At 45.7% G+C, this 12,058-nt stretch overlaps 1 protein-coding gene across 2 annotated transcripts; it reads left to right on the top strand.

Moving 5' to 3' along the window:
- The first annotated feature begins 210 nt into the window (after positions 1 to 210).
- On the top strand, positions 211 to 3,930 carry LOC123110622 (uncharacterized). 2 transcript variants are annotated; one of them, XM_044531182.1, is made up of 3 exons: positions 211 to 365; positions 1,585 to 2,947; positions 3,244 to 3,930. In XM_044531182.1, exons 2-3 carry the CDS (start codon positions 1,600 to 1,602, stop codon positions 3,720 to 3,722), a joined length of 1,827 nt encoding a protein of 608 aa, XP_044387117.1. In that variant the 5' UTR covers positions 211 to 365; positions 1,585 to 1,599; the 3' UTR covers positions 3,723 to 3,930. The 2 variants fall into 2 exon arrangements, with proteins under 2 accessions (XP_044387117.1, XP_044387116.1); XM_044531181.1 differs by having other exon boundaries at positions 233 to 540.
- The last annotated feature ends 8,128 nt before the right edge of the window (positions 3,931 to 12,058 follow it).

The raw sequence follows: 12,058 nt of genomic DNA, 5'->3' as shown, positions 1-12,058 counted from the left end.
ATTTTTGATTTTATAGCAAAATTCAGCCGCGTAAAAATGAGTCGGCTGGTTGGGCGCACCGACCAGGTTTAAACGGACACAGCTATACAAGGCGCCTTCAACTGACCAATGGTAAAAACTGCATCCGTTTGCATCGGGGCGTCGGAGTTGCCGTTCTCCCCTGTGCACGTACTGTGTTTGTTTTCCCACCTCCAACGCCACGTGCTAACATCCACGCTTCTCCCTCGACACCTCCTCTCTCTCTCTCTCCCCAACGCGTCAGCGGCAACCTCCCTCTCCTCGCACACGGATCATTCCACCGGCACATCCGTACCACACGCAGCCGTTCTGTTCGTCGGTTTGGCGGCGAGCGGCGGAAGCACGAGGTACCTACCTAGTACTATATACAGAAGCAATCTCTCCTTTCCTGTCCTCCTCTGCATTGGTCTCTGGCCGTCCATGCGTTTTCGCTAGCTGCCTCCCCGACCCTTCCGATCGAGCATCGCATCTCTGGAGTCCTTGCAATCAAGCTAGAACCGGGAGCAGGACGTCGGTCAGCAGGTAAGGCTTTAATTCGGAGATTCCAGTTCCGGCGCTGCGATCTCGGGTGGACTCTGGACGATCCAATCTAGCTAGTTTCTTCTTGAAAGTTTCCCATCAGGAAACGGCGGGGGGCGCATGACGCTCTACAGTTTTTTCTTTCTTTCTTTTCTTCCAGTGTTGATGGCCATCTGTATATCATCGGGATATGGTTCTGTTTAATTGCGTCTCAGTTCGTTGATTCTTTGGAGGAACCTGTTTCATCTTTAACCTGTGCTACTGAATTAATGCTGTACTCTTTTGTGGTGTCAAGTCAACTACGCTAGCACATCCATCTCGCTGATACTACTAGATTAAATTAGTATTAGTAACAAGAATATGTACTTACTGTAAATTATTCATTAAAGAATCGGATTGGAACCATTCTACATGTCCCTGTAGTACTAACTTGTGCTGTATTAAACATTGATTTAACACTTATGTCAACTAGGCTACGCCAGTAACTATCAATAGCTGGTAGATTGGGAATGGGTAATCATTGATGAGTTATATGTCTCTAAAGAAACTGATTGCAGCAAACCCAAAAGACGGAAGAATTCAAAGGGGAGTAAGTAGGGCTTGCTTGATTGGCTAAGATTATACTAATTGGAAGGTTGCCTGGCAAAAGTACTAATTATAATGTAGGAAGGATTGATACAAATAGGTGTTATAACATGTTTGAGGAGTTATAATGTGGAAATGCTTTTATGTTAAGACTTTAATAAGATAGATGAAGTATCGAATTAGTTGGGTTTGGTGAGAATTGGTTGAACTGGAGGGAGAATGGAGGATCCATCTATGCATATTCTTGGAATAAGTTCTTTACTAATAGGAGATGCAGATCTTGACCAAGTGGCAGAAACAAATAGGACAGAGATGGCTAAAAAAATTGGTGTGGAATGTGGTCTTCACTTTTGACCTTGAGAAATATTGCACTGCTTAATTCACTCGATTCACCTTTTCTGTAATTTATTAACCACGCCGAGTGAATTTTTCATGTGCTCACACATGTGTCTGCAATTGCAGCATCCTTGCTTCTAAATGGCCGAGGAGGTAATCAAACAGGCTATCACTTCAACAACTCCTGCATCGGCTGAGTCGAAGAAAGAAGATTTCCCGGTAAATACCACTGAAAATACAGATGGCAACAGTTTGCCAGCCTTTCTGAGGAGGAAAGAGAAGCCAATCCCACATTACCAGAGAGCATCCACTGGCTCATGCCATGACAACTGCAAACTTGGTATTCATCATTCTTCCGAGTCTAAGAAATACTCGCCTGTTCGTGGCTGGCGTCAGGACCGCACGAACGCCAGGAATGGAACACAGGACCTGGCTGTAGTCATCCCACAAGGAGACAAAGCAAGAAAGAAGAGTCAGACGCTGAAGATTTCTCATGTAAAAGATGGCGCTGCTCCTGCTAAGCCTGAATTTACCAAGCAGAAGCCATCACTGAAAGGAGTACCTGGTCGTCTTGAAAGGTCTCCATGTGCAGAGTTGTTATCAGATGAAGTATCTGGAACTGTTGTGGCTGGAAACCAGCCAGATTGTGCGAAGTGCCTCATCATCTCACTTGATGACTTGTCGAGCTGTGGAGATGGACAATTGTCAGAAGGAGCTGTAAGCATTGAGCTGGATATGCCGTTGGCCATCCAGGACAGGGATGAGTCTGACGATCATAGTACGAATCATTCCGCAAATGACTCTGTAAGTTCAGTGAACATGACTAAGCAGACTGTGATGGCAACAGAGAAGCACAAACAAGATAAGGACGTGACTAAACCACAGAGCTTTTCCCAGGAGTCTGTGAAACCAAACAGGAAAGCAAGGTCGACTATAACCAGAAACACCATGCCAAAGCAGAAGAGCGAAATAACATCGCATGAGAAGGCTGCAGGTACATCAGCTGGAAGCGCCGATGGGCCAAGGACAACGGCCAAAAAGGCAGATCCTAGCGTTCCTAACAAGTTCAACAAGGAGAGGAAACTTAACTCCATTGTCACATCAACTCTTCCAAGAGTGAAGAAAATCAAAGCGCCATCACCAGCTAGCGTGATGGATTCGTGTGCCAAACCTGCTACAAATGAACATGCTCCATCTCCATCACCTCCTTCAGGGAAGGAGACTGAAAGAAAGATTACACTTAATAATGTTGCCAAGAATGCTCAACTTTGGCAAAACAAGGGAGAAGAAAAGGTTACATTGAGTCCACTGAAGCTGTCTCGTTCTACGGTGAGAGCAGTCAGGAAAGAAACTTCTGCTTCCCCAGTGAAGAGTAAGAAGTTTTATGGGATAGAAAGTTTTTCTGGGTGCAAGGATAAAATAACGAAGACAGCTTCGCCAAAAACACGAAAACCAGACGTTAACAACAAAGAGAGACAATCTCGCAAAGGTACATCTTATCTTTACCTTCTGAATCATAAATATATAATTGCACCTTAGGTCACAAATTTCCTAATTCTTCTATACAATATTATGAATTTCACATGGCAATTAATAATGCCAATATGCAACTTGTATGGCATGATTGATTATAGCGCTGCCTTAACGTCTTGTATTTTGGAACGGAGGTACTAACATCTAACATGGCAATGTATGGACAAGTTTCTATGAAATATTTCTTTTCAAATAAACATATGCTTGGAGTTCATGGCAAGAAAATGACAAGACATCATTCCCATTTTACAGAAAATGGGGCTATTGCAAGAACTGAAATTGCAGGAAGACCAAAGATAACATCCACGCCCTCAGGCGTCATCATGAAGTCGCCTCGCATGCTGAGGTTTCGCCGTGGCAAGGTGCTGAACCTTGGCAGCAACTCTGACAACAGCACTCCCAGACGAGTACAGTTCAGGCCTGCAGATGCTACAGATGACGGCAACGGAAGCAAGTATCCTGCCAGACGCAGAATCACCAAGAACAATGAAGCTAAAGCCTCTGCTGCATCAAAAGATTCAGGTGCTTCAAGAGCTGAAGTTGTTGTCCTGAGGCATCAGGGTGCCAATGACAAAAAGAAGAGCGAGCCGCGATTATTCAACAATGTGATCAAGGAGACCGCGAGCAGGCTCGTCGAGGCGAGGAGGAGCAAAGTGAAGGCCCTCGTTGGCGCTTTCGAGACAGTGATCTCGCTTCAAGGTATAAAGCAAGGCAGACCCAGCATTTCCTGACCTGAAGTTTGCCATGTGAAATTCAAGTAAATGTGGGGGTCTCTGGAGTTTCCATGTTAGAGGTTTCCAATTGGAGTTCTTGTGCACATTCCTTTGCTTTGGGTTCACAGGCCTACAGATAAGAAAAATCACCGAATAGGAATAATTTACTGTGCTGGTATACTAAACTAAACTTTGTTTCAGTTTACCTAATTCCAAGAGAGATTTGACAAAATTGGCTTTTACATTTGAGCTGCTGCCTGTTCCGTTCCTGAATGCCATTGAGCAAAATCGTCCTGGGGGTTAAAAATCTGCATTTGTTTTCTCAAGATTAAACTTGTGGTGGTGAAAATGATGTCATAACAACATACAAACTATCTCAAAAAGAAAGAAAAACGTCAGCGTCTCACTCCTAGGGACGCCCATATTCTCCTGAATTCACCGGTGGCAAGTAAAGCTCGATGTCTCCTCTTGATCTCCAAGTCACCGGACGGAGGCAGAAGAAGCCGGCGACAATGAACTGAGGATTAGATCGCCACCCGGAGAAGAAAGCAACAAGGAGGGCAGAAATCCATCCAAACAGAATCAGGCAAGCCTACCCTCACTAGATTCCCAACGAAGAAGTTGAACCTGGCTCCGCTTGGCCGAAGAGAAGCCGAAAGAAACGAATATGAACCGCCATCGTCCACTCTGCCAAAGGACGCCGTCGAAGACCACCAAGATGAAACATACACAAAAACGGGGCCCCTAATCTAAGTTCCACACGCCCTTTGCTGATGGCAATCAGCATCGCCGGAATGAGGACATGATGTTCGAGTCCCGATCTATATTTCACTTACAAGTACCAGGATTACAGAGATAATGCCACAACTACACTTGTTCTTTTTTCGACAAAGAGAATGTTGGAAATATTAGGACTTTTTCGATTAGACTAATCCACGAGTAAACAGTAAGCATGGCAAGGCATGCATCTCATGCCGATACCTAAGCATACTAGCACGTACAGAACATAGAACCGAACCATCTATGAGCAGTACATATACGGATAATACAAATACGAGTAAATGAGGGATGAACAGATCATACCCTCCGGTTGGCTAGGCCAATGCGGCGGCGGCAGCAGCAGCCCTTCGTCCCTGGGCTTCTTCTTGGCGGCGGCGGCGTCAGCCATGGTGTCGATGTAGGGGAAGTAGTGGAAGCAGAGGCGGACGGAGCTGGGGACAGATCGGGAGCAGTCGCGTCGAGACGCTCCCCAAAAACCTTATTGCCGTTCTCCCGGGCAAGATCTCGAACGACAGGGTTTCAGAGGCACCTGCTCTCTCGACCAACCGTGCACGCGGTCGTCGGGATGGAATCGCCGGAAGCAGCACAGAGAGAGGAACAACAGATGACGACTAGGGTTGTACGAGATGGTGTGAGTGAACTGAGTTAGGGTTCACTCCACTAGGCAGGGCCTTCTTATATAGGTCGTTGGGTAGATGGGCCTGGGCTAGGCCCACGACCGAGTCCGCGAACATCCCACGGTCCAATGTCTCGGACAGTGGCGCGTCCGTAAGCGACTCGTTAATTAATTAACAATTAATTAACCATTCCCGAGCGGCAAAAATAAGCTTCGGCTTGGCTCATTCCCGCAACCCGCGGCGCGCACGCGTCGTGACGAGGCGAGGTGGGCGGAGGAGGAGGAGGAGCGCTCGTGTACAACTCTTATTCTCAAGCTCCCAATAGCAAGTGGTAGAGCATCCCTTATAAAGAGGTCTCACTCTTCTTACTATAGCAGTATGGTACTAAACTTCCCACACTTTCCACCACTTGCCATACACATGCATGGGCCTTAGAGATTAACCAGGGATTATTGTCTTATATGGGCCTAAGCCCATCCATAATCCAACAATCCCTCACCAGATCTCGAGGCACATAAGTTTGTCAACTGTTCCAACCAATGATATACCCGAATTTTCAGTGGAGACTGTTAAGTTGAACTTCCACCTAGAGCAATGGGATTAGACTTCTTCACAACTGAACAATGGACTATGCCTTGAATTGTCAATTTGGCATGTAGAAGTTTTGCCTATTGTCAGCTGATACGTGGTTGCCGAAGGCTAAACCCCACGGGTGGAGCTTATTAGTCATACTCCGTACCTCTCATGAGCTTCCTAGAGATCACCCAATCTCATAGACTGTGACCAGCAGTCGGGCTCACATAGGCGTGTTCCTCCAAAGAATGCTTTGTAGGTTAGCATCTTGCTTACACAAGCTTTGGAACACATTAAGACAAAAGCCAGCCTGCCTTACATAATTGAGAGTAGTACTACATCTCCAATGGAGTGGGTTTATTAAGGATACTCTCATCAGTTGACCGCTGGATTGTTTTCCCAGGTCCTAATTCACGTGATCTCCGATCACATAGGTTGGGTTACCCTATGGCAACTTACGTGGGTCTCATACCCATCTCCCTCGATGCATTTTCTATCACAATCCGTGATAGCCCTTTCGTAAAAGTGTCTGGCAGATTCTTAGCCGTTTGGATATAATCCAACGCTATTACTCCGGAGTTTCTTGATTTTCCGACAGATTTCAATCTTCTTCTTATGTGCTTTGTGGATCTCATGTTGTCCTTTGAACTCTTAGCCTTGGCAATCACCGTTTGATTGTCACAGTTCATAAGGATAACCGGCACTGGTTTGTCAACCACCGGCAGATCCATCAAAAGCTCTCGAAGCCATTCTGCTTCGACGCATGATGTGTCTAATGCTGTGAGTTCTGCTTCCATAGTCGATCTGGTTAAGATCATCTGCTTGCAAGACTTTCAGTAAACAGCACCACCACCAAGTGTGAAGACATGTCCACTTGTGGCTTTCATCTCATTAGCATCAGATATCCAATTCGAATCACTATACCCCTCAAGTACTGTCGGGTACCCAGAAGAGTGAATCCCATAGTTCGCAGTACCTTGTTGTTGGAAATATGCCCTAGAGGCAATAATAAAATGGTTATTATTATATTTCCTTGTTCATGATAATTGTCTGTTATTCATGCTATAATTGTACTGACCGAAAACCATAATACATGCGTGAATACATAGACCACAACATGTCCCTAGTGAGCCTCTAGTTGACTAGCTCGTTGATAAATAGATGGTTATGGTTTCCTGACCATGGACATTAGATGTCGTTGATAACGGGATCACATCATTAGGAGAATGATGTGATGGACAAGACACAATCCTAAGCATAGCACAAGATCGTGTAGTTCGTTTGCTAAGAGCTTTTCTAAATGTCAAGTATCATTTCCTTAGACCATGAGATTGTGCAACTCCCGGATATTGTAGGAATGGTTTGGGTGAACCAAATGTCATAATGTAACTGGGTGGCTATAAAGGTGCACTACAGGTATCTTCAAAAGTGTCTGTTGACTTGGCATGAATTGAGACTGGGATTTGTCACTCCGTATGACGGAGAGGTATCTATGGGCCCACTCGATAATGCATCATCATAATGAGCTCAATGTTACTAAGGAGTTAGTCACGGGATCATGCATTACGGAACAAGTAAAGAGACTTGCAGATAATAAGATTGAACAAGGTATTGGGATACCGACGATCGAATCTCGGGCAAGTAACATACCGGTTGACAAAGGGAATTGTATACGGGATTGATTGAATCCCCGACATTGTGGTTCATCCGATGAGATCATCTTGGAACATGTGGCAACCAACATGGGTATCCAGATCCTGCTGTTGGTTATTGGCCGGAGAGATGTCTCGGTCATGTCTGCATGATTCCCGAACCCGTAGGTCTACACACTTAAGGTTTGGTGACGCTAGAGTTGTTATGGGAATTAGTATATGGTTACCGAATGTTGTTCGGAATCCCGGATGAGATCCTGGATGTCACGAGGAGTTCCGGAATGGTCTGGAGATGAAGATTTATATATGGGAAGTCCTTATTCGGTCGCCGGAAGTGTTCGGGGGTCTACCGGTATTGTACGGGGACCACTGAAAGGGTTTCGGGGATCCACCGGGAGGGTCCACCTGCCCCAGAAGGCCCTATGGGCTGAATATGGAGGGGAACCAGCCCCTAGGTGGGCTGGGCGCCAACTCCCCCGAGGGCCCAAGCGCCTAGGGTTTGGGGGGAAACCCTAAAGGGGGCGCCCCCCTTGGCTTGGGGGGCAAGCCTCCCCCCGTGGCCGCCGCCCCCCCCCCCCCTCTAGATCCATCTGGAGGGCGTCGGCCCCCCCTCTCCCTTGCCCCTATAAATAGTGGGGAGGTGGGATAGCTGCCGCACCCTTCCCCTGGCGCATCCCTCCCCCTCTCCAACACTTCCTCCTCCTCCGTAGTGCTTGGCGAAGCCCTGCCGGAGAACTGCAAGCTCCGTAGTGCCTGGCGCAGCCCTCCCCCTCTCCAACACTTCCTCCTCCTCCGTAGTGCTTGGCGCAGCTCCACCACCACGCTGTCGTGCTGCCGGAGCTCTCCCTCAACTTCTCCTCTCCCCTTGCTGGATCAAGAAGGAGGAGACGTCCCCGGGCTGTACGTGTGTTGAACGCGGAGGCGCCGTCCGTTCGGCGCTAGATCGGATTTTCCGCGATTTGAATCGCCGCGAGTACGACTCCATCATCCGCGTTCTTATAACGGTTCCGTTTAGTGATCTTCAAAGGTATGAAGATGCACATCCTCTCTCTCTCTCTCTCTCTCTCTCTCTCTCTCTCTTGTTGCTAGAATCTCCTAGATGGATCTTGGTGATTCGTAGGAAATTTTTGAATTATTGCTACGTTCCCCATCAGTGGCATCATGAGCTAGGTCTATGCGTAGATTCTATGCACGAGTAGAACACAATTAGTTGTGGGCGTTGGTTTGTTCAATTTGCTTACCGTTACTAGTCCTATCTTGGTTTGGTGGTATTGTGGGATGAAGCGGCCCGGACCGACCTTACATGATGCTTACGTGAGACAGGTTCCACCGACTGACATGCACTTGTTGCATAAGGTGGCTAGCGGGCGTCTATCCCTCCCACTTTAGTCGGATCGGATTCGATGAAAATGGTCCTTATGAAGGGTAAATAGCAATTGGCATATCACCATTGTGGCTTTTTCATAGGTAAGAAATGTTCTTGCTAGAAACCCATAGCAGCCACGTAAAACATGCAACAACAATTAGAGGATGTCTAACTTGTTTTTGCAGGGTATGCTATGTGATGTGATATGGCCAAAGGAATGTGATGAATGATATATGTGATGTATGAGATTGATCATGTTCTTGTAATAGGAATCACGACTTGCATGTCGATGAGTATGACAACCGGCGGGAGCCATAGGAGTTGTCTTAATTTATTGGACCTGCGTGTCATTGAAAACGCCATGCAATTACTTTACTTTATTTCTAACCGTTAGCCATAGTAGTAGAAGTAATAGTTGGCGAGACAACTTCATGAAGACACGATGATGGAGATCATGGTGTCATGCCGGTGATGAAGGTGATCATGCCGCGCCTCCAAGATGGAGACCAAAGGCGCAAGATGATATTGGCCATATCATGTCACTTTATGATTTGCATGTGATGTTTGTCATGTTTACATCTTATTTGCTTAGAACGACGGTAGCATAAATAAGATGATCCCTCACTAAAATTTCAAGAAAGTGTTCCCCCCAACTGTGCACCTTTGCGAAAGTTCGTTGTTTCGAAGCACCACGTGATGATCGGGTGTGATATATTCTAACGTTCGCATACAATGGGTGTAAGCCAAATATACACATGCAAAACACTTAGGTTGACTTGACGAGCCTAGCATGTACAAACATGGCCTCGAAACACAAGAGACCGAAAGGTCGAACATGAGTCGTATAGTAGATACGATCAACATGAAGATGTTCAATGATGATGACTAGTCTGTCTCACGTGATGATCAGACACGGCCTAGTTGACTCGGATCATGTGTCACTTAGATGACCAGAGGGATGTCTATCTAAGTGGGAGTTCATTAAGTAATTTGATTAGATGAACTTAATTATCATGAACATAGTCTAAAATATATTTACAATATGTCTTGTAGATCAAATGGCCCATGCTAATGTTGCCCTCAACTTCAACGCGTTCCTAGAGAAAACCAAGCTGAAAGACGATGGTAGCAACTATACAGACTGGGTCCGAAACTTGAGGATCATCCTCATAGATGCCAAGAAAGCATTTGTCCTTAAAGCACCACTAGGTGAAGCACCCATTTTCCAAGCAACTCAAGATTTTATGAATGCTTGGCAGTCGCGTAGTGATGATTACTCCCTGGTTCAGTGCGGCATGCTTTACAGCTTAGAACCGGGGCTCCAAGAGCGTTTTGAGCAGCACAGAGCATATGAGATGTTCCAAGAGCTGAAAATGGTTTTCCAAGCTCATGCCCGGGTCGAGAGATATGAAGTTCTCTGACAAGTTCTACAGTTGTAAGATGGAGGAAAACATTACTGTCAGTGAGCATATACTCACTATGTCTGGGTTGCACAACCGTTTGTCTCAGCTGGGAGTTAATCTTCCAGATGACTCGGTCATTGACAGGATCCTCCAGTCGCTCCCACCTAGCTACAAGAGCTTTGTGATGAAATACAATATGCAAGAGATGGAGAAGTCCATTCCTGAGTTATATTCAATGTTGAAATCAGCGGAGGTTGAAATCAAAAAGGAACATCAAGTGTTGATGGTGAATAAGACCACTAGTTTCAAGAAAGGCAAGGGTAAAAAGAACTTCAAGAAGGACGACAAGGGAGTTGCCGCGCCCGGTAAATCAGTTGTCGGGAAGAAGCCAAACAATGGACCCAAGCCCGAGACTCAGTGCTTTCATTGCAAGGGAAATGGTCACTAGAAGTGGAACTGTCCCATGTACTTAGCGGACAAGAAGGCTGGCAACACCAAAGGTATATGTGATATACATGTTATTGATGTGTACCTTACCAACACTTGTAGTAGCTCCTAGGTATTTGATACCAGTGCGGTTGCTCATATTTGTAACTCAAAACAGGAGCTGCAAAATAAGCGGAGACTGGCGAAGGACGAGGTGACGATGCGCGTCGGGAATGGTTCCAAGGTTGATGTGATCGCCGTTGGCACGCTAGCTCTACATCTACCTACGGGATTAGTTTTAAACCTCAATAATTGTTATTTAGTGCCAGCTTTGAGCATGAACATTGTATCTGGATCTCGTTTAATGCGAGATGGCTACTCATTTAAATCCGAGAATAATGGTTGTTCTATTTATATGAGAGATATGTTTTATGGTCATGCCCCACTGGTCAATGGTTTATTCTTATTGTATCTCGAACGTGATGTTACACACATTCATAATGTGAATACCAAAAGATGAAAGTTAATAATGATAGTCCCACATACTTGTGGCACTGCCGCCTTGGTCACATTGGTGTCAAACGCATGAAGAAACTCCACGCAGATGGAATTTTGGAGTCTCTTGATTATGAATCATTTGACACGTGCGAACCATGCCTCATGGGCAAAATGACCAAGACTCCATTCTCTGGAACAATGGAGCGAGCAACCAACTTGTTGGAAATAATACATACTGATGTGTGCGGTCCAATGAGCGTGGGGGCTCGCGGTGGCTATCGTTATGTTCTCACCCTCACTGATGACTTAAGTAGATATGGGTATGTCTACTTAATGAAACACAAGTCTGAGACCTTTGAAAAGTTTAAGGAATTTCAGAGTGAGGTAGAAAATCAACGTGACAGGAAAATAAAGTTCTTACGATCAGATCGTGGAGGAGAATATTTGAGTCACGAGTTTGGTACGCACTTAAGGAAATGTGGAATTGTTTCACAACTCACGCTGCCTCGAACACCTCAGCATAATGGTGTGTCCGAACGTCGTAATCGCACTCAATTGGAGATGGCGCGATCTATGATGTCTCTTACCGATTTACCGCTATCATTTTGTGGTTATGCTTTAGAGACAACCGCACTCACTTTAAATAGGGCACCGTCTAAATCTGTTGAGATGACACCATATGAATTATGGTTTGGGAAGAAACCTAAGCTATCATTTCTAAAAGTTTGGGGATGCGATGCTTATGTCAAGAAACTTCAACCTGAAAAGCTTGAATCCAAGTCAGAAAAATGCGTCTTCATAGGATACCCTAAGGAAACCATTGGGTACACCTTCTACCTAAGATCCAAATGCAAGATCTTTGTTGCCAAGAACGGGTCCTTTCTGGAGAAAGAGTTTCTCTCGAAAGAAGTAAGTGGGAGGAAAGTAGAACTTGATGAAGTACTACCTCTTGAACCGGAAAGTAGCGCAGCTCAGGGAGATGTTTCTGTGGTGCCTGCACCGACTAGAGAGGAAGTTAATGATGATGATCAAGGAACTT

The sequence above is a fragment of the Triticum aestivum genome, chromosome 5B (genome assembly GCF_018294505.1).
Source record: "Triticum aestivum cultivar Chinese Spring chromosome 5B, IWGSC CS RefSeq v2.1, whole genome shotgun sequence".
NCBI classification, from domain to species: domain Eukaryota; kingdom Viridiplantae; phylum Streptophyta; class Magnoliopsida; order Poales; family Poaceae; genus Triticum; species Triticum aestivum.
Note: the sequence above shows the minus strand (reverse complement) of the source record. Positions and strands in the feature narration are given on the sequence as shown.

What these genes read in the sequence shown, in the direction of transcription:
- LOC123110622 (XM_044531182.1), top strand. Translation starts at nt 1,600, where the DNA reads ATGGCCGAGGAGGTAATCAAACAGGCTATCACTTCAACAACTCCTGCA. An exon ending in AGAGAGACAATCTCGCAAAG is followed by an intron (nt 2,948 to 3,243) that starts GTACATCTTATC and finishes CCCATTTTACAG; the next exon opens with AAAATGGGGCTATTGCAAGA.